General features: G+C 37.6%; 3 protein-coding genes across 3 annotated transcripts in view; 2 read left to right on the top strand and 1 right to left on the bottom strand.

Moving 5' to 3' along the window:
* The first annotated feature begins 1,244 nt into the window (after nucleotides 1-1,244).
* Nucleotides 1,245-22,870, top strand: part of LOC140147297 (ATR-interacting protein-like) — a 34,320-nt gene continuing 12,694 nt past the window's right edge. Inside the window, exons 1-8 of the mRNA XM_072169075.1 lie at nucleotides 1,245-1,309; nucleotides 10,081-11,128; nucleotides 11,725-11,895; nucleotides 13,801-14,158; nucleotides 14,592-14,747; nucleotides 15,373-15,562; nucleotides 15,870-16,410; nucleotides 16,842-17,050. Coding sequence (XP_072025176.1) covers nucleotides 10,142-11,128; nucleotides 11,725-11,895; nucleotides 13,801-14,158; nucleotides 14,592-14,747; nucleotides 15,373-15,562; nucleotides 15,870-16,410; nucleotides 16,842-17,050 — 2,612 coding nt within the window. The 5' untranslated portion in view covers nucleotides 1,245-1,309; nucleotides 10,081-10,141. The remainder of the gene's footprint in view (nucleotides 1,310-10,080; nucleotides 11,129-11,724; nucleotides 11,896-13,800; nucleotides 14,159-14,591; nucleotides 14,748-15,372; nucleotides 15,563-15,869; nucleotides 16,411-16,841; nucleotides 17,051-22,870) is intronic.
* Nucleotides 7,392-10,090, top strand: LOC140147295 (uncharacterized). Its single transcript, XM_072169074.1, has 4 exons — nucleotides 7,392-7,774; nucleotides 7,888-8,370; nucleotides 8,624-8,815; nucleotides 10,081-10,090. Exons 1-4 carry the CDS (start codon nucleotides 7,392-7,394, stop codon nucleotides 10,088-10,090), a joined length of 1,068 nt encoding a protein of 355 aa, XP_072025175.1.
* LOC140147708 (uncharacterized) lies at nucleotides 19,777-22,673 on the bottom strand. The gene is made up of 3 exons (XM_072169474.1): nucleotides 22,554-22,673; nucleotides 22,192-22,368; nucleotides 19,777-21,758 (listed from the first exon to the last, which is right to left on the bottom strand). Exons 1-3 carry the CDS (start codon nucleotides 22,621-22,623, stop codon nucleotides 21,445-21,447), a joined length of 561 nt encoding a protein of 186 aa, XP_072025575.1. The 5' UTR covers nucleotides 22,624-22,673; the 3' UTR covers nucleotides 19,777-21,444.

The raw sequence follows: 22,870 nt of genomic DNA on the forward strand, positions 1-22,870 counted from the left end.
TTGTAAATCTTAGTCACATTTTCGAAGTATTAACAACTAGCTATATGTAGCAAAGACGTTAACTTCATGTACAAAACATTAACGCTCTTATTTTGTAAACATTGTATACCCATAGCTACTTTAATCAACAATAAATGTTCTGTAATTGTTCATTATCCTTCATTTCTATTAGACTTTCAGTGTATTAGCAAGTAGATGTATATATGTATAACAGATGTTATTCGTTTGTAAGCACTTTTTTTTCATAATCATAGGATACCCAAAGCTACTTATTATGCTAACAATGAACGTTCATTTACTGTTAGGCTAAGTAAACGTTACAGGATAATATGTATTCAAATTCTGCCTCAAGGTTCCTGCTTAAATTGTGTTCAAGAATCAACTAAGATTTATTTGGCCCCACCTTTTGCCAGTAAATAGGCTGTCATGAATTATCCCCGGGAATTATCCAGTGTATTTTTATCACTTGGTACACAATAGCTCACCAATCTGAAAGCCTGTTTTAATCACAATGGTCAGAATAGAATTAAATAGTCAAAATGATTAGACAAATAGGCTACACTGTCCATACACTGTGCAGTCTCATTGCAAGATAATTATGATCGATGCGAATTATAGAAACAGTTCAAACAATAAAATCACTACACCTTTAATATCTTGACACTTCCTCATTTGCTCGCCCTGTTCCTTTTTAAAGGAATTTTTATTTAAATTAAATTTCATGGGGGTGCAATAAAAAGCGGGCGGGCGGAAAACCCCGGGCGGAAAACTTTTCTTTCATATTTGTTGTATTTGAATGTATGTTTTAAGATCATGTAGGCCTAGGCCTATATGCATGTTTCAGAAATACCTCTGAGCGCTTTAATCTACATTCAAAGCTGCATTCATTTTATCAGGTTTGGAATTTATTTCAAGTAGGCAACAGCCGTACAACCTCTTCAGCAGGTCTGATAGTTTTCGTATGAACGCCACTTTCGTGCAAGTAAAATAAACGAAACTGTTTAAGAGAGTTCCTGTTTTTACTTTACTAAAAGAAATAAAAATCACCAAAATGTTTTATTAAGTACTAAGTAAATTAGTCCATTCACAACAAGTCGAATAAGAATCGAAACTATTTCGATATCACTTTCATTTTCATTGAAATTAGTGAGTAGTGTTTTGTGTTTCCTTTAAGAAAAAAGAAAGAGTGTAAATCCTGCAGCAAATACTAGAAATACAGTCAGATCTAAAAATAGCATTATTTATTTTGATAATTTGATGGGAAAATACGAATCGCGCCTCGTGGGCTGAAAGAAACTCAAGAAAATAGGTAAACAAACTGTAGAAATTGTTTGCTAAAACTGTTATAATATAGATCGTTGTCGCTAAATTGATTGAATTTTGTCCTGGAAACTCATTTTGAAATATATAGCAATGACATTAAAGTGTATTTTCTAGTACGAATTTATCTGAGATTGAATGAGAACAAAATTATTCACCACCATGTTCACTGAGTGACATTTTTTACCTATGACACTAAAGTCTTATTCAGATTCCCTTTGACAAATTAAGCGTACTGCTAGCCGTCCAGCGCGTATTATTTGCACAAGGTCCAATGCACACGCTTGACGTCACGCGCGTATACGCGATGGTTAAGCTGTCAAATGAAATCTGATTAAGACTTTATTTTTTAGTGGCGGTCACCTTGTCTGGCAGTCAGCAGTGTACTGTACAGTAACATTTGATCAAGAAATCTCTCCTCAATCAGTAAATCAGGCCACTGACTGGGGCTACTGATAATAATCGGTTATGGATGTGAGGATAGAGCTAAAATCGCATCAGAATCAAAAGCATTTAGCATGACACAAATTGTAGGTATGATGATTGTATGCCAGGCCTGAGAGTCTGACGAGGTATATTCGTCTCGGCCCAGGCAAACCTTAGTTTAACACATTTGCTAGTCAGCCAAATTCGCCGACAATGTCAATGTATATTTTATACATAGAAATTCAATAGGCCTACAACTGGCCGAAGAAGGAAACCTACATAAATATGTTTTCTATACTTCACTTGACCCAAATATATGATTTTTTATTATGGTGATAAGAGAATCGCACATGAAATTTTAGAGGGATTTTGATAGCAGTTCCATTAAAAAAAGCTGCTATCATAATGAGACTAAGATCTAAAAACACCCCCGGAAAGGCGGTTTGGGGAATTTTGCTAGCTGAATCTTTTTGATGAAAGTCAATCTTTGACAAGGTGTAACTTTGCTGCGGAAAGTGCTATGAAAAAAATGTTTTCAGTTTTGGCTTTGTTTACTCAACATAAGTCTCAAGGGCTACGGCTTTAATTTGATATAAAATGATGCAGTTTGATGGCAAATTTGAATTCACCTAGCATACCTACAAATTGATGTGTACTAAAATAATTCAAAGTAATGAAAATTCGGAAGTAAACAAAGCCGATAACAGATTCATCACAGGTATCATGGGTATTGGACTCTCTACCACTAATTTGTAGTAACTAATTTCGAACGAGGTCTTACCAAGTTAGTAGGAAGTGCCTATAGTGTAATCAGTATATCGCTCATTCTACAAAATCCGGTGCCAATAGCCTTTTTTCCATTCTTTGGTCCACAAACACTTTGTCGAGCATTTAGGGCATCAAATATGTTGTTTTTCTGGTAGAACTCAACGAGATCTATACAGACATATATAGTTTTCCATACTTTAAATGCTTTCTTCAGCCTGATTAACCCTTGCAAAGGCTCAAAAATTGCTAAAAATGTGTTTCCACTGCTCAAGTGTCACATCTAACCCTGAATATTTTCTTTGAATAAATGCGATTTCTTTACATATTTGTTGTTTTTAATTACATAACGCACCATCATTTTGTTTATCAACATTATTTTTTAGTGATTAAAACGTCTTTGTGTAATTCTAAAATAAATTGCACTTTCCACCAAAATGCTGTGAGCTACGTTACCCCTTTTTAACACACGTTATTGGAAAGAAGTAAAACAGAGGTATCAATGTAACTTACGGTTTTTGAAAGGAAACACTCATAGGTTTTAAAATCACAGTAAAATCGTGATGCTGTAGCATTTTTGGCATAGAAATGTTGTAAACATTGAAATTTCGACCGACCATGTTAAGATTGGTGAGCTACGTTACCAGAATTCTATAGTATGCACTTGTATTACATGTACTTCCTAATAATATGTGAAAGCTACATTGTACCAGTGGTCGAACCCCATTTATATTAGAATTAACCGACATAACGTTCTAACGTTCGCAAATCACATTAAAAACATTAAAACCAGTGAACTACGTTACTGTGAGCTACGTTACACACTCATTTACGCATCTTCAAAACTTCTATGAAATGATGAAATCTGTTTTACATTTCACTCAAGTGATCTTTAGTTTGCTTTTTATGACCTTGGATTGAGTAAAACCAGCCTATTTTGTAGTCGGTAACGTAGCTCACATTACATTGAGTTTTAGTGTTAAAAAACATCATGACTTCCTGAAAGAAAAATATGCAAGTGGTGTTGGCAATTTTTTACATCTGAAAGTAGTGATACATGTACTCTTAAAAAACACAAAAAGCAGGTCTTTTTGAACAACTTTTATTTTTTCAATTTTTATAGTGGATTGGCACCGGATTTTGTAGAATGAGCGATATGTCACAAAATATAGGTATGCCAGGCAAACCTATAACTTTGATCAGCTCGTAATCGGGGAGAATTGTTAGGCTTTTACCACTACGCCGAAAAAGTAGATCCTTGTTAAGAGTGATATTGTTCATCTGGAAGATCTACAATGTGCATGTTAAAGAAAGTAGACAAGTATAGGACTTGAATTATTAATTTGTGATTTTTCTGGCGAGTTTTCATAAGACAATTCTCTAAGTAAAAAATATTGATATTAATCCGCGATGTTAAAATTCCCGCCGATTACAAGCTGATCAAAGTATATAACACATTTGCTAGTCAGCGAAATTCGCCTAGACCGGGGACCAAACACAATACATATTTACAAAGAAATTTCAATTTTTTTCAAGAACAGGTCGGTCAAGGAAACAGTGCTGCGCGGTGCAAAAACTGATTGAGGAGCCAATGGCTCCTAACTTTATAAATTTAGGCGCCCAAATTTTGCTCCCAAGTAAAAAAATCGAGGCCAACGCACCGTATTCCAACTTTTCTCAAGTCATTCTGCCACAATGTTTATATCTACGCTCAATTTTAAGGGGTTTCCTGTCACAGCCACATGTTGCGTTGAATGAATCATAGCTGCTGTACTCAATCAACATACTCCATACACAGCATGTACAGTGTAGGCCTATAGATATGTTTTCCAGAAAGTCCCCATTGAGATGTCATGATATTCATAGCTGTACATTTGTACTATTGAACACTACATTATTTACACGTTTTGGATTTGCTGGCGAATAAATGCTTCAACAGTTGGTCGCCATTGGCGCCAAGGATTAAAGGTTTATTCGCATCAGAAAAAAATCTAGTCGCCAATGCGCCTAAATTGGTCGCACCGTACAGCACTGCAAGGAAACCTACATAAATATGTTTTATATACTTCACTTGACCCAAATATATGATTTTTTATGGTGATGAGACACTCACACATGGAATTTTAGAGGGATTTTGATAGCAAAAACATTAAAAAAAGCTGCTATCATCATGAGACTAAGATCTAGAAACACCCCGTAATGCTGTTTTGGGGAATTTTGCTAGCAGAATCTTTTTGATGAAAGTCGATCTTTGAAAAGATGTAACTTTGCCACGGAAAGTGCTATGAGTATGACAAAAAAGGTTTTCAGTTTTGGCTTTCTTTACTCAAGGGCTTTAATTTGATATATAAAATGATGCAGTTTGATGGCAAATTTAAATTCACCTGGCATACCTACATAATATAATCATGTAATAATTACAATATTGACAATTAAAACAATAACAAGTTGACAAAATAAACAACCTGTTTGATGTTATAGAGACGCACCGATCATGATCGGCAGTTCTGAATCGGGACCGGTAAAAAAGTAAACATTACAACTTTCAAGCTCACAAATCAACTGAAACGTTGTACAGATGGATATAATTCCTTACTCCTGGTCCATAAAATTTAAGTTATTGAACAAAAACAAAGGTGAATTCTGGGGTGAATTACATGCACATCACAATGCGCTAGCCAGTTCTCACGCTTTTGTTGGTTTGTTGCTGTTTCTGTCACTGTTTTGCTGACGTGACCTTTGGCCCGGACCTGGGGAAACCCCAACTAACTTCAGCGCTCCTGTCATAGTACTGTGTGTGGCGATCACTCCAATTTAATTGAGAATGGCTTGCAGCGCAAAAGACCCTGGAAACAAGCACGCCCACATGGCCTCGACGTTTTGCCATGAATGGAAATTAGGGCTGTACCATTGGGAGGGTAGGGGTGTTTTGAAGAAAAAGATACAAAAGCAGTATTAAATATAATTATTTGAACAGAAATGTATTAAATATAATTATTTGTACAGAAATGTGAAAAATAAATAAATAAATGAGATTGAATTATGGGCATATATGGTCATCGCTGACGCAAGTATGAATTAATGTGTTCGTATCGACACAAGAACAATACCATACTAAATCAGTCTACCGAAAGGCCGAAGTAACCAACACAGTGGCATGCATGCCTCTGAATTCGGAAGTCATGCACATAATTTATTGTACTAATCTGGTTCTGGTTCTGAATCGGCCGATCAGTCATTTGCATTAAGTACCATCATGCAGGTGTGATTGGATGATTGGGGTTAGGGTTAGGATGTAAAATGATGGCGCTTCAGTACGGCAGCCGGTGAGAGGATATGCCTCTCCAACAAAATCTACTTAAACTCATTTTTGTGCAATAATTGTTTGAATCTTTTACCAATCGGAACTTTTGTAAGTACTCTAGAAACTTTTGAGCTGAATATTTTTGTTTAACGGATCTATTGAAGGCAGTTTTTGGAACATTTCGCACCATTTTGTGACTGTTGTTTTGATATAGCCAATATACGTTACTGTATTGCCGTGGTTTGTGATCGATCTACCTGTTATTCATCCGTGACTGATGTGATCATCATCTTTTGTACAAGTCAATCACCCGGTCAATCACCCACTCTTCGTATTATCACCATGTTTTCTTTTTTCTTATGGTCGGACTATGCTGCTAAATATTGGCAAACATGTCAGAACATTCAAACATTTATATCGTCTCAATGATGATACGCTTTATGAAGTTAAAGAAACTGAACATTGAAACAAAGAGACGCCGCTGCCGTGCTGGTATAAATAATCAGAGACAAGCTCGTGTTATTGTCAGACAGAGAAAATCCAACACAAATCATCGTATGTTATGTGATAAGAATCTTATCAATATTAAAACTGCAATCATGCCAAAGAGAAAGTCTCTCCGAAATCATGTCTTGCGACATGGAACGCTTCGCTCACTGAAAACCAAAACCACCTCAATTTCAGATTTTATCATAGACCATAATGTAGACCTACTTGCTGTCACAGAATCTTGGTTGACTGGTAGCGATCGTGACAGCCACCCCCTGGCTGATCTGAACAACACACTGCCTCATTTTCGTGTGCACCATCAACCTCGCACAGGTAGAAGAGGGGGTGGAATTTGTCTTTTGTCGCACAAAGGATTTAATGTTAATGAAAACCAAAATCTGACATTCCCCTCTTTCGAGCATATGGATTTCACAGTTGTCGCTAGTGACTCATCGCTCCTCAGGCTTATCATCATATATAGGCCTCCGCCATCTAAAGAAAACCAACTGACAGTAAATGCGTTTTTCAAAGACTTTTCTACGCTGCTCGAGATGGTGTCAGTCGACCCTACCAGAACCATATTGGTTGGAGATTACAACTTCCACGTTGATGTATGTGATGATAGAAACGCCAGTGCCATGAAAGATCTTCTGGACTCTGCTGGTCTCCAGCAACATGTTATGGAAGCAACGCACCGTCATGGTCATACCCTCGACCTGTTAATCACCAGAAATGTTGAAGATTTGGTTTCGAGGTAGAGGTGGTCCGAGGCCTACCGTCAGATCATTATGCAGTAAAATGCAGCGTTGATTTCTCGCGTCCCGGACCTGTAAAGAAAACAGTGTGTTACCGCGAGCTTCGCAAGATCGATGCTGCTAAGTTCCACGACGACATCAAGACCTCGATGCTATACACAGCGCCATCGGAAGATCCTTCTTGCATTGTATCTCAATATGAACAAGTTCTCAGTGAGCTTCTCGATCGCCATGCTCCTCTTAAGACGAGAACTATGTCATTGCGCCAAATGCGCCTGGTACACGGAAGATCTGCGTGCAGCAAAACGCTTAAAACGGTGCCATGAGCGCAAATGGCGAAATCCAAACTAGAGATAGACCGCCAAATCTTTGTTGATCAGTGTCAAATCTACACTCGCAAGCTTGAAAAAGCTAAGTGTGATTATCACCGCAATAAGATTGCTGAATGCGATGATCGGCAGCTATTCAGGCTGGTGGATAAAATGTGCAGACCAGAAACGGCTTCATCGCGTGTTCTTCCATCTCATGATAACGCGAAGTCTTTGGCAAATAAGTTTGCCGACTTCTTTCATGCAAAGATCAAAAATCTGCGTAAGGATATTGATAGCTCGGTTCACAACTCTCCATCGGTTGACATACACGATACACGTTGCTGCAGTAGTTTTAGATCTTTTAGTGCTGTTACTGAGGACACAGTCGCTAAGACCATCACTGGGTCGGCTGCAAAATCGTGCGCGTGGGACCCAATACCCGCTGTTATTCTCAAGCAATGTTTGGAAGCTGTTCTTCCTACTATAACACATTTGGTAAACACTTCTTTGTTGACAGGAGAAATGCCATCGGGCTTAAAGTTGCGCGAGTCATCCCGCTGCTTAAGAAATCCAGCCTTGATCAAGAAGAGCTGAAAAATTATAGACCTATCTCAAACCTGAAGTTTTTGTTCAAAACTATTGAGAGGATAGCTTCTTCTCAACTTCATGCTTACCTAGATAAGAATAAGCTGCATTCACCGATGCAGTCAGCCTTTCGTAAATTTCATAGCACTGAGACGGCCTTGCTACGTGTGCAGAATGACTTACTTCGGGCAGTAGACAAACATCAAGAAGCTGTGTTGATATTACTCGATTACTCAGCTGCGTTCGACACAATTGATCATAAGATTCTTATTCGGCGCTTGTGTCAACGCTACGGAATCACAGACACTGCCCTGAAGTGGTTTTCTTCATATGTACAAGGCCGTACTCAGTGCATTGATATCAATGGTACTTTATCTGACGAATACCGCTTGATGAAGGTGTCCCACAGGGCTCGGTATGTGGCCCCTTATTTTTTCTATGTATACGGCACCTATAGGTGACATAATTGCAGCCCACGGTTTGAGTCACATGATATATGCGGACGATACACAACTGTATCTGATTTTAGATCCATCAAAGCGTCTCGACGGTATAAACAAGCTTGAGAAATGTGTGTCTGATATCAAAGCATGGGCTGTGTGCAATAAGTTAATGCTAAATGACTCTAAAACGGAAGTTATCCATCTTTGTTCTCGTTTTATAAATAGACTTTCTTTGCCACCTCTTGCCATTGGAGACTCAGCCATTAGTGCATCAAAAGCAGCGCGTGATCTTGGTGTGGTCATTGATGAGAGCCTTGATATGAAAGATCACCTTAAAAATGTGTCTAAGGCTGCCTCCTTTGCCATTTACAGGATAGGTAAGATTCGCAAATATCTTGACCAAAACGCAACAGAACGGTTAGTTCATGCTTTCGTGTCTTCGCGATTGGATTGCTGTAATAGTCTTTTATTTGGTCTTCCTCAGTGTGACATTGCCAAGCTGCAGCGAATTCAAAATTCTGCGGCTAGATTGGTGTCAAGGGTCAAATATCGCGATCACATTACGCCAGTGCTTTTCGATCTCCACTGGCTCCCTGTTGTGTACCGTATTGAGTTCAAGATATTGCTTATCACTTTTAAAGCGTTAAATGATCTTGCTCCATCTTATATTACCGATCTTTTAATCACATACAATCCTGGCCGATCTCTGCGCTCTGCGCCACAAAACCTACTCCGTCTACCAGCAAGGGTAAAACTCAATTTTATGGCGAGCGGCTTTCTGTAATGCTGCACCCCTTCTGTGGAATAAACTGCCGGCTCACATTAAATCTTCTTCATCTCTTGCACACTTCAAAAGTCAGCTCAAAACACATTTGTTTAAAATTGCTTTTAATAATTCATAGGAGCCTTTTTTGGTCTACATTTTTGATCCTTCGCTAAGCATCGACTTTTTAATTGTCTTTGCCTCCGCAGTTTGGTTCCCTCGCGTTTTGATACTGTTTTTTTTCATGTGTAATTAATTATGCTGTATTTTTAAATGATTACTTAAGCTTTACCTTGCACATAATTTTTTTTTTTTGTTTCAGTGTACTTGCGCTCGTTAAATGTGCAATGTTAGCTTATCTTTTTGCAGTGTTTTGGTATACATGTAGGTTTTAATTATTGTTCTTAATCATGTTAATTGGTTTTTAAATATGTGCATACTTTTTAACCAGTGTAATTTATATATTTGCTTTCCATGTTTAAATTTGTTTAATGTGTTATTATCATGTTTATTGTAAAGCGCTTTGAGATATTATATTGTACTGCGCTATATAAGAAATAAATTATTATTATTATTATTATTATTATGTAGGAAACCACAATACTGCTCCAGCAATCTTCAATTTTTTGTGATTTCATTCTGGGAGTATTTCTGGATTAATAAATGAAGCACGGATCGGTCATTAATTTATACTTGAGGAATAATGCATCACACTTTTTGTGATGATACTGTGAAAGTCAAACCCTAGTAAGTTGTAGTAACCATAAATTACATGGACCAGCAATAAGCCCTTTCGCAAAGCCATTTTCCCCTCGCCAAAAAAGTAGCTCTTAAAATGATCAACAATATCAGGTAACAGTACCTTTGTATATTGTTGTAGCTTTTATAATGCCTTCCTATTTCTCCCATAAATTTACAGGTCTACATGAAACTTGCTGCTAGTGCGATTTCCTGTATACATGTAGAACAATGTCATCAAAATGGCTGCCAACCCACTGTTCACTGGAGCTATCTCTAGAAGCAAACAGCCTGGCATTTATGGAAATAATGTCCTTCGCCAGTCAAATTTGAACGCTGGTGCTTCACCAAGAGGCACATCCACTCCAGCAAGGAAAAAGCCACGCCTAGGATGTAGCACACTGGTGGACACCATGAATGAGTCCGACCCGTGGGATGATAACATGATCATTGATGATGACTTACTAAGGGTTTGTGACTTGGTAGAATCTCAGGCAACCCAGAGAGATCCTGTACCAAAACCTGCTCAACTTCCAGCGACTGCATCAAAACAAGCGGACACCGGGCACGGTAGGAACACTAATAACAATGTGGCTCGGAGACCACACAGTACTCCACCATTTGCTGGTGGCCCAAGTACATCCACAAGTCAAGTTGTGAGTAAATTCACTTTTAAACACACTCAAGGAGCACGATCAAGTACACATCCATACAACAAACAAAGCAACGTAGTCAATTATGGAGCTAGTCAGAACAGCAAAATATACTATCAACCGCCTTCACCCACTTTATCAGGGGGTGGCACTCCTCCAAAAACTGGTAGTCAAAGCAGATCTCGTAATAATTCAGGATCCTCCAACATTAACCCCAGGTCCCCTGTGAAACTCGGTGAACCTCCCAAGAGTACTTTTCAACCTCACAAAATACAGAGTAATGTTAGCTTGCCATCAGCAAGTTTAGCGCATGAGAAACCTGTCTCAAATCATGGTCAATTCAAATCTTCAGTCGGTAATGCAGGAGGATCTACTTGGAAGTCTGGATCTGGACAGTTGAAACCACACCAGTCAGTTGTCAGAACTAACCTGACTCCCCCCGCTGGCTCTGTAGCTACCAGGGAATCACCGGACTTGCCAACAGCGACACAAGAAGGGAGTGCTTCTCAGAGGCCTAATCTGTACCAACAGCAGGTGGAGAAAATGCGACTTGAGCTGGAAACTAACAACAGACAGGTAGGTGCAGTATTGAAATTGATCCAGAGGAAAACAGAATGAATCAAATCCAGGGAAGCTTTAATGCTAAAATTAAAAACATATACCCCCCGGTATGGATTTTTGCCTAATATGAGTACTGTACAACATACATGTAGATAGAGGCATTAGGAACATTATGCAAACATACACTACATTGTAGTGCAATTCATAAAAATTATGCTAAAAATAGAGAAAAGAATAATAATCACACACCCCACGCTCCAACATTCTGACATTATTCCACTAGTGTGTGATGACCTTAAAATGACCTTACGAGTAGGTTTAATGTTGGCACTTAAGTATTGACAGATAAATTTTGAAAGAAGTGAGGTACTAGTAAGATTACTAATAAAAAAAATCCAACAATATTCTGATGGCAAGATGTTAAGATTGTTCTCAGTTATCTTATAATAGAGAGAAGTTATTCATTGGTACCAGTACATGTAGATACCAGTCACCTGAGAGAGTAGTTATTCATTGGTTGATACCAGTGTAATTGCCTTAGGAGCCTTATTAGTTAAGCAATTGAATGATGCTAATATTATTATTATTGTTGTTGCATTATTCATCCTCAGCTGAAGGTGCTCAAGGAGGAGCGATACAGCAAGGACGGTGAGATCAAGGTTTTACGTCAAAACTTGGACAAGTACAAGTCGGACGTTAGCAAGTTGCAGGTAGATAAGGTTCAGATTGAGGAGAAATTCAAAACACACCAAAGCACCAAAGAGAAGGATCTAGCGAGAGAGGTGAGCACTTGGCACTTGTGATACCGATGAAGTATTCCATGAAATTGTCACCTGCACTTACAAATTTATGTACAACTGTTGAAAATGTTAACTAAATGTTGCACAGTTACGTGTTTTAAATACCTTTTAATAATGTTATTGATTGTAATGCAGTATGAAACCTTATCTAATAAAGCCTTATCTTGCATATACTTCTCCGTAGTCCACTTGCCAATTTTGCATACTCTGGCTATTACATTTAAGCATAAAACTATGATTTATATTGATTTGTGTGCAACTGATGGATTTTCACATCTGTATCTGATCTTTTCAGTCACCGCACTCCCTCTGTTTGTTAGCTTCCCAAGTGGACTACTGACTTTGCCTTGCGGTTAAGATTTTTAACACGGGACTCTATGGAGAGTTAGGCCAATTTCTGGCCTAACTAAAACTGGCCATGATGTAATGCATCTTTAAGGGATCTAAAATGAGCATTTATTGCGTTTCGACAGTATTTTTTGTGGGACATGAGAGCACCTCAGACCTATCGAATTGCATTCTGAATATGAAGCATGTCTTTCTGATATCAAATAATTTTCATTTTTTGAAAATCACAATATAATACAAATTTTATGACAAATTATAAAATTTGATATTTTTCAAATTTTGATATATAACAGTCCTCGAGTAAATTATATAAATCTAATGATATATTCTTAAAGTGTATGTAGCAGGGAGGAAAAGCCGACGGTCAATTGAAAATTTTGACCTTTCATATTGAAGATATGGATTTTTTTCCCAAAAAGACCTAATTTTTTTGGTGTTTTGGGAAAAAAATCCATATCTTCAATACTGAAAGGTCAAAATTTTCAATTGATCGTCGGCTTTTCATCCCACCTACATACACTTTAAGTATAAATCATCAGATTTATAAAGTTTACTTCAAGTACTGTTAAATATCAAAATATCAATTTTTAATGATTTGCCATAAAATGTGTATTAAATTGCTAATTTCAAAAATCAAAATTATTTGATATCAGAATGACATTCTTCGTATTCAGAATGCAATTGATATGTCTGATGTGCTCTAATGTCCCAAAATAAATACTGTCCAAACGCTCATACCCCAGCCCTTAAATGGATCTGCCTTGTGATTGGTCGCCCATATCTCGCTATGGTTTAAATCTTCCGGGCCCGCGCCATTACTATTAACTACACCGTACACAACTATCTGTGGTATTTGCGGGCGCTTTTGTGTTGACGCCGAAAGTTAATCTCTCATCAAACATCTAGCGCGTCTTGTACTATACCATGCTTAGTACTTGTGGTTAATGGACTGATAAACAAGTATGCTTGACAGTGTGTTTTTAGAGAGCAAAGTCCGGGGTAAAGTTCTGCTTAAAATTCAAAGTCCATAGTCGGATTTTCGGGGTTCGCTATCAATAAACTGGTAGATTCCAAAATCAGAAATTTCCAGTATTAAAGTGAGCCATTATAATTATGCAAGATAGTGTTGCATTCAATTACTTTTTTGTCACTAATAATCTGATATTTTAAACTCTTTATGACCATTTTACTATTGAATACTTTAATTTGAATAAACATCAGTATAATTTTGAGTTCAACGAAATGGGTTCATCATGACTAATAATAACATATTTTTAATAAAATTCGACTATGGCATAGTCTATATCTTGCACAGTGTTTTACTGATTTGTCTTGCCAGTTGCCACAGTTGGTTGACTGATCACATATTGTGGAGTGCCATATGGAAATAAACAACTTGAAAATTCTGATAGCTAATGGCCATGAATTTGGGACATATTTGATACAGATGGAATGATTTAACTTGCTTTTATTTTAACCACAATACAATAACTGCAAGCTTTATTAACTTGTCTAAATATTACATTTCCTGAAAAACAGGTGGAACAACTACGCACACAACTTGAGTTCAAGAATGTGGAATTACGTGAAGCACAGGACTCGTACCGTAACCTTGAGCATAGACATCAAGCCTCAGATGGACCAGCAGCCTTCCCGGTCTCAAGCCAAGTGACCCCACCTAGACGTAGCCTAAGAGTAGCCTTAGGAGGATCCAGTCAACAGACCAAAGTGGAGAGATCACCAAGGAATGGTGGTGGTGATATCTTCCCAACTCAGGAGTCGTTCATGGAGAACAACTTTTCTTCAGGGACCAAAAAGTCACCAAAAGTTAGAGGGTTAATGTTGTCAACAGGTCAGAGGAATAGCCCAAGAAGGATGCCTTCATTAACTAGTCCTGGTTAGTATTGACACTTATTAAATTCTGATTAAAATAGGCAACATCATCATCACCTCTGTTTCTCTATCAACATAGAGATTTTGGTATCAGTGGAAAGCCCATGTGTTTCTCATTGACCCTGTGCAATATTAGGGCTGAAAGACGTTTTGTTTGGATTTTGTAAGCCAAAATGTACTAAAGTGAGTAAATCCACTATTTCTTCACACACAATATTCTATGGGGCCTTCAAATACATGTTTTGACTCTCGTATCCAAAGGGCTTGGAATGCTGGCATGAGGGTTCAAGATCGGTCATATCAAAGCTGCTGGAGCAATATAACTCAAAATTTGGAAACAAATTGTTTTAATGTTATACCTAATTGTAAGATAGAAATGGAATATGAAACAATCTGATTACCCACATTTATGTATGCATAATCTTGACTTGATACAGGGAAAGGAACAGTTGCACCAGTGGCGCCACCGCCAGTGGAGCCAGCACCCGCAAGCCAGACATTCACTCCAGGACCTGTTGTATGTGGCACACCAAAGAAACAAGCCTCTGAAGAAGTTGCTGCTGGCCCAGTGCTTTGTTCACGCTTATCGAAAGGCAAGGATAATATTAATATGATGACACAGCATTGAATATAGCATTTGAAGCTCAAAGGCCCTTATGGACTTCACATCATAACAATACACAGCAAAACCAAATGATAATCATAAGCATACAAAAATGATATACAGGCTTAAAAAGTAGTATAGTACTGAAACTTAAATCTAAATGTATCATAACAGGTCCAAACATAAAATAAATCAAAATGATAGACCCATTTTCCCTAGAACTTCAAGATTTACCACTCAATTAAAGTACCTCAAGGATGCATCATTGCATCAGTCAAACAACTGACATCAAATTGATTAGGTACTTGTGCAGTAAAAATTTGTAGACAGTTTCTTCTTGTCTTGTGCTACTCTTACCTAGTACATGATTGGAGAATAACAAACGGTATAGACAATTGCTTGGGAATTGATTTTCACTGATATTGTGTACAGGTGAATACTGTAGAGGTATTAATACTGAGCAGCAAATTAATGTACATGACAAATGTTGAATGAATGCTTTTACAAATACTCTATGGGAACCAGTTTGTATCTGAATCTGTATAAGATATCAATTTGCTGTGGCTGCAATTATTTTATGTTCTAAGTCAGTCTTGTAAACTTGTTCTAAATAGGCTGCATCAGAGGAACTCAATTACTAGGCAAACTGATGGAGAGACCAAGCAGTTTGAATCTTACAGAATGTGATGGTGAGGCTTACGGTAGAGGCTTGCTGAAATTATTCAGTAAGGATGTCACAATGAACCTTGGTGTGGCGGTTGTGGAGAGAAATTCAGGAAAGTTATCACCTACTCAGACCAAGAGGTAAGACCATTGGTAGTGTAAAGAAGAAAACATTTGAATCACAACTGTTTTGTGTTTATAGGACCAAGTTAATGAAATTGATATTGCCAAAATATTCTATTCAATTACAATGTGTGTATCGTTTATGTAGAAATGTTGTTTTTCTTTCACTCTATAAGTTATTGTATTTCTACAAAATATGCCGTTGGTTATCACAGTACCAGTGCAGCTGGTCTCTGTGTGAATGGTAGAGCTTTCATCAGATGTGTCTCTGCCTTCATCAGGACTATTTTTTCACTCTCTTGTTGACTCTCTCTTGTATTTTTAGGTCACCCAATGATAAATCACCCGTCCATATGCCACTCCCATGGCAGTCATGCACTGAGAATGAGGACATTGCCTACAGGTCTCTTCATTCCATTCTTAATCCACCTCACAATTCATCTGATGGTGACGATACCCATCCTAGTGACAACACTTCAGACTCTTTACTCGGATTATTGCCTTTGATTGAAGAGCGTCTGAATAGGTATCTGGAAGCTGTTCAAAACTTGACCATCTTGTGTGACAGCGTGCCGTCATCTGAAAATGCCTCCAGTAGCAGAGGGAGTAGCAATCCAGAGTGTTCAGGAGAAGTCTCCTCTCCATCATCCAGTCCTGGTGGAGGAGAAGGCAATTTGCTGCTTGCTAACTTGGAGGCATCAGCAATAAGCTGTTTGCAGACATTGAGTTGTATGGTGTGTCATAGCGAGGATGTGTGTAGAACATTGCTAAGTGGTGGTGGTGGGGGAAATGTGGCGAGGGAAGATGCATTGGACCAGTCTGATATCTCCATTATGGAAATTGACCCATCAGCTCCACTTATAGATGTAAGTTAGATGAAGCAGAATTTGTTATTCACAGTTTTGCAGTACCATTGAACAAAACTCTGAAGAGACCATTGAGGTTTGGGTGGACTATGAAGTGATTGGAAGTGGTTTTTTCCAGCTTTTACAAGAGCTGCAAAAACACTACCGCAGACAGCGTTTAATGTACCTGGTGTAGCAGAGCAAAATGCTCCCCATTTTAGACAACCTGCTAGCTACACTAATTCCAGCTTGTATAGCAATTTGTGCAATGTAAACATATATGCTAATATCATAAGAACATCACCTAAATAATGTTTTTTCCACAAAATTGATGTGCCCATTTTTCAAAATAAATCGAACAGATGAACCCTGACCACAACTAGAGGCTGAATCTGAAATTATTATATGTTCTTTATCATTTTGTATGTTATATTTTGCTTATTTCTTGATAGCCCACACAGGCACCAGGTAGACAGATAGATTGCATATCATCAGCCATATCACACTGCAATAAGTTACAGCTACTTAATAAGTTGATCAGACTAGCCTCCATACAGCAACCCAAGCAGGCTACCAGTAGTGCTAAAGGATCAGTGCTTGAAGGAACATTAGAAGTACTTGCTGCATTAGCTAGGAAAGCACACATTCTTGAACTCGATAGGTAAGATCTATGGCATTAGCAGAGCTTACGCAATACTGAAATGGTCATTCTTCCTCCAGAAGTTTGTACTGCTCCAGCATAAAAATCTCCCAAAATAAACATTTTACCCACAAAAGGTTGTGCCACAGAACACACTTTCAATAAAGTGGCACCAGGTTATTTATTCACTATGGTTCAAGGGTATTCATGCTTAGTTTGTATGAACCTGGCAGATAGTGGTGCCAGGCACATTGCTAGTTCCTCATCATTACACAGCGAATTTGCAAATTCGCTGTGTTCTGTCTTTTGCCAATTCTTCTTCTTTCGTCTTTACAAGATGGCGCAGGCTGCGCCATCTTGTGCTGTCTTGCTTGGGATCTTTCTTCTTCCGTCAACCATCGTGCCTATTGCGTTATTTGCCACGTTTCGCCCTAGCTCTGCTATGCTTTGACCGATTTTGACCATTATTATGCTTTGAGAATCTTCCATCCTATACTTTATACACATTTTTAAAAACCAATTATTCTGGATATTGGCGACCAATTTCACCTGAACACGGAGGTCTCTGCATCAGCTTGCAGTCCATGATCACTATACATGTAGAATATAGATATCGCAACACCGTTCAGCGACACCACTTTTAGGCGGTTACAGAATGTAATCGAGAAAATTTTGACCAAAAATCACAATTTTGACCAAAAATCACAATTTTGACCAAAAATCACATTTTTGACCAAAAATCACATTTTTGACCAAAAATCACATTTTTGACCAAAAATCAATTTTTGACAAAAAACACATTTTTGACCAAAAATCACATTCTTGACCAAAAATCATTTTTTTGACCAAAAAACAGATTCTCAAATTTATAATGATAAAATTGAATGGATCCTTTCGCACGATACACAAAGATATTGGTCTCGCTGTGAGTTTAAAAGATATCGTGCTCGCTATCGCCTCGCACAATATCTTTTAAAACTCACAGCTCGACCAATATCTTTGTGTATCATGCTCAATCCATCCAATTTTATATCATACTTGGTCACAAACACCACTGACCATGTCCCCACATGTTACATGACATTGAACTCCATTTGACCTTTGACCTGCTCACAATGGCTAAAATGCGATTTTTACTATAAAATGTATCTTCTTCCACAAATAACATGTGATGGTGACATGCTTAGGTCATGTGACTTGACTTTAGTCGGTGTCTATAGGGTGTTCAGAAACGGTACGAAAAAAACAAATATTTTCCGTTCAATACAGGCCGGGCATTGATTGTACAGCATGTCAGCATTAAATTCGTCATACGAACGGAAATTGTTGTTGTTGCTTGCCTACCCAGAATGCAATTCACGTATACCAAGGTATTGGATTGCAAATTTGGCTATTTATTCACATTTACGCTGAAAATGCTCTCGTTTTTTCACAAAGCAGCATAATGGGGGCGATATTTGATATTATTATGTAATTTTAAAGACAATCCATATCCAAAACCAATAGGGTTACCCCCCTTTAAGGGGTCGCTTCCGGTCAAAAATCATCAAATATTTTTTTTTATCTCAAAACGAAGAGTGACATAAACTTCATATATGCATTAGTGTTACCCGATGTATGCACGGTATTTTTATTTTTTTGGTCAAAGGTCATTTAGACGTCATTTCCGGTTTTAAGCTAAATAACTTCAAGAATTTTTATCTCCATAACTAAGCATAGTAGATTTTTTAAATTTAAACTGTAACAATGCATTTTCTCGGTGTAGATGAGGTTTTTTTTTTATATTGGGGTCAAAGGTCATTAAGGGGGTCAAAACGTCAAATTTGCCAAACATTTTTTAAAATTACGGAAAAGTGGCTATATCTCAGCCTATGGAAGACGGATTAAGCCCCTATATGCTACAGTGATGCACCATTAATGGTGGAGGAAGTCTATAAAAGCCTCGGCCCAAATGGTCAAAGTTTAAGTTCAAAAGTTGAAAATCCATTTTCGGCCATCTTGTGTGCCATGTCGCGGCATGGCTGGTGGTCTAGTTCTTTCTTTCTGGCAATACGTGGCATTTGGCGTGACTTGCCACGTTTCGCCATAGCTCTGCTATGCTTTGACCGATTTTGACCATTATTATGTTTTGATGGATCCAAGTTGTGATAATATTGGATCCAACACATAATGATAAAATTGGATGCTTTACGCCCAATATTTATTGGTCTCGCTATGAGTTTTAAAATATTGACTCGACTACGCCTCGTCCCAATATTTTAAACTCATAGCTCGACCAATAAATATGGGCTCAATCGATCCAATTTTATATCATACTTGGTCACAAGCACCACTGACCATGTCCCCACATGTGACATGACATTGAACTCCATTTGACCTTTGACCTGCTCACAATGGCAAAAATGCGATTTTTACTATAAAATGTATCTTCTTCCACAAATAACATGTGATGGTGACATGCTTAGGTCATGTGACTTGACTTTAGTCGGTGTCTATAGGGTGTTCAGAAACGGTGCGAAAAAAAACAAATATTTTCCGTTCAATACAGGCCGGGCATTGATTGTACAGCATGTCAGCATTAAATTAGGCATACTGAACGGAAATTGTTGTTGTTGCTTGCCTACCCAGAATGCAATTCACGATACCAAGGTATTGGATTGCAAATTTGGCTATTTATTCACATTTACGCTGAAAATGCTCTCGTTTTTTCACAAAGCAGCATAATGGGGGCGATATTTGATATTAGGCTAATGAAAGTTGATGCCCAGTTTCCCGTTACATAGTTTTTCATGACTGGGTAGGTGACTGTTTCATTATTCATTATTCATTATTTTCAAACTTTCATTATCGGTGCAAAGTTAATTACGGAATGCTATGTTTTGAGGCCCAAATAAAAAAATAAAGTATAGTAATGACCATGCTTCACTCAAATATTTTACCAACTTGGTCTTCAAAACAAATTTTAATTAAGCACATCTTCTTTGGAATCTTCAAATTAACCTATAGGTTGTGCAACATATGAAAGCACCAGAAGTCCATAATAGTCTTTGGAGAACCACTTAAACATATAAATACACTGTGTCTGTGTGTTCTATTGCACACTACTTTTTACAAACCAAACTTACTCTCCACTAGCACATCTTTGGAAGCAATATTTATACGGAAATTAGTTTGTCTACTTGCACAAACTGTTTTTGATCATTTAGGTTGCACAATAAAATATTGTAGCTGTTCTGTCAAAACTTTAATACTTGACACAGGTCCTAAAACAGATCTTTGAAAGTAAACTTTTATACATGGAAATTGTATTGTTTTCCAATTTAGGTTGCACAACAAATGAAAGCACCAGAACCATCATACTCTTTTGAGATGCACTTAACATACAACTACACTGTGTCTGTGTGTTCTATTGTACACTCCTTTTTACAAACTTACTCTATAGTTTACTTTACCTCCTTGTGACAGTAAAAACTTCAGGAGAACAGTCAGATTCTTGAAGAGAAGTGTAAATCAGGATTCATTGTGCATGCAAATGCATTGCACTCAAGTGTGGGTGTAAAACAAAGATGGGAACCCACGATGCATGCATATTTGTAGCATGAAAATAGCTATATCACACACAGGTCACAATTTCCTACTGCCACAACGAGGTAAACTGATCTAGTATACACAAGTGTCTTTTAGCACATCTTTGGATTGGAAGCAAACTTATATACATGGAAATGTGTTTGTTCACTTGCACAAACAGTTTTTGATAATTTAGGTTGCACAACAAAATATTGTAGCTGTTCTGTCAAAACTTCATGTTTTCTCTGGCCCTGAACATATAAAGCTTACATTGTTCTGAAGTTTTATGGTGTGCCAGTATAACATGTTCAGGGGCGGAGAATACATAAGGTTTCAACCAAATTATTGCACAAAAAATAAAAGCACCATGTTAAATTTAAAAAAAAAATTCAATGGAAAGATACATCACATAGAAACACATGTACACTGTGTGTTCTCTTGCACACAAATTGAAGTTATCATCTTGTCATAAAACAAAATTAATGAAAGCACCATAGCATACTGTCTTTGGCATATTAATTTTAGCACACACATTTTACCTTCTGAAGCTATAAATCAAGCAACTTACTCTACACAAGTGCTATTAAAGCTTGAAAGCAAATACAATTTGTTTGCTTTTTTTGCACAAATGAAAGCACCATATTGTCTTTGGCATATTAATTTTAACACAACTTTTACCTCCTGAAGCTACAAAATGAGCATTTCAGGGTGGAAACTTTTATACATAGAAATAATGTGCTCATTCTTGCACAATGCACCATGTTTTATACCAACACAGGATGCACAACAACAATCCAAGAGTCTTGAATCTAATGTTTACAGTCTTGCATTCAAAGTTATAACAAAGATCAGACTCTTGTCTTACGACCTTTAATCTTAATTGCCTCTAGGTTAGAGCACCCGTCACAAGTAGGGTACACAGTGGCAGTCTCGAACTGCCAGTCTGGATCAGTTATATCCAGTGACGAACAGTAAATGCAGATCTTGTCAGAGACGTTAGCAGAGTAATAGAGGACCTCAACAGTCTCACGACACATGTGGTCTGCAACTTCAATGCTGTGGCCATCTAGAGTAGCAGGGAAGTCAAGATCTCGGAGTCTCACACCACAGACAAAGGCAGTGTCTTCCAGCAACTCTTGAAGACACTGGAGCTCTCTTGGACCTATATAAATAAAATATAATGTTTTTCTGTATATTATTTCTTTATTCATGTTAAGAAATTAATTTTAATATGAAAGGGGTTTGCAGAATGAATTGTTTGTCTTGGCAAGTTTTTTTAAACCCCCTTGTTAGAAGTTCATAGATACAAATACCCATTACTTTTATAACATTGAGGGGCCATTGAAAGAAAGATGTAACTCTGTTTTTTGCGAAAATGAGATTTTGACATCATTTTAGATGAATGAATGAATGAGCACTTTCCAATTAACACAAAGACTAACTCCATATATTGTAATAAATGGCCAGTGAGACATGGTAGGCTAACTCATAGAGACCCAAGGGAAAATTATCTTTAAATTCATGTTTGTCAGAATGACCAAAATGGAGTTGAGTATTTGTTTCAATCACCCTCGATTATCACTCAAATCACTTACCAAGCTTGCGTTTGCTGTACAGTACACGCCTACATTGAGCATTCTTCACATTCAAGAACGGTGCTAGCATTGCGTACATGTTGGACGCTGACACTGAATGGTAGACTGCCACGTCGCTTACTGGCTTGCTTCGATGATGGAACATGCTCTTCAGACGTCTTGGTCCCATAGAGTTCCCTGAAGGTGCAAATTGTGAAAGCACAAAGACGACTATGAACATAAATGAAAAAATATGCACCTCGGTGGCAACTTTTGCAATCAGTGGCGTTGCAGGTGGGTTTATTGTCTGACTATTTGGAAAGATGAAATTGTTTTTACTCCAGGATCCAGTTAATGTAAATGAACAATCATGCAATTGGTACCTGAATGACTTGTAGTGTTCTTCGTCCTTAGGAACAGGATCAGGAAGTAGGTGAAACTGTCTAAACTCATCCAAATCCATCTTCACTGGTAGACAGAACTCGCAATCATCTGAACCACACTTGAAATGCTGCAGAATGAAAATATTGATGTTATTCAAACCATACCCACAGTTTGTCTGTATTAATGAATGAGTGAAACATTCAATGTTTGATCTCAATGCCAATTGCTTCCTAAAGATAACTTTCTTATTTATGTTTTGGCAATGAGATATATTGATAAAAAAAAATTTAGTGTTTACCCATTCAATTAAAAGAGC

The sequence above is a fragment of the Amphiura filiformis genome, chromosome 3 (assembly GCF_039555335.1).
Source record: "Amphiura filiformis chromosome 3, Afil_fr2py, whole genome shotgun sequence".
Taxonomy (NCBI): domain Eukaryota; kingdom Metazoa; phylum Echinodermata; class Ophiuroidea; order Amphilepidida; family Amphiuridae; genus Amphiura; species Amphiura filiformis.

Coding starts and splice junctions, on each gene's coding strand:
- LOC140147295 (XM_072169074.1), top strand. CDS start 7,392: ATGGCGAAATCCAAACTAGAGATAGACCGCCAAATCTTTGTTGATCAG. Junction 7,775..7,887: donor GTCGCTAAGACCATCACTGG/GTCGGCTGCAAA, acceptor CTTTGTTGACAG/GAGAAATGCCATCGGGCTTA. Junction 8,371..8,623: donor AAGGTGTCCCACAGGGCTCG/GTATGTGGCCCC, acceptor TTTTATAAATAG/ACTTTCTTTGCCACCTCTTG.
- LOC140147708 (XM_072169474.1), bottom strand. CDS start 22,623: ATGAGTTTAGACAGTTTCACCTACTTCCTGATCCTGTTCCTAAGGACG. Junction 22,369..22,553: donor GAACACTACAAGTCATTCAG/GTACCAATTGCA, acceptor TTGCACCTTCAG/GGAACTCTATGGGACCAAGA. Junction 21,759..22,191: donor GTACAGCAAACGCAAGCTTG/GTAAGTGATTTG, acceptor TTATTTATATAG/GTCCAAGAGAGCTCCAGTGT.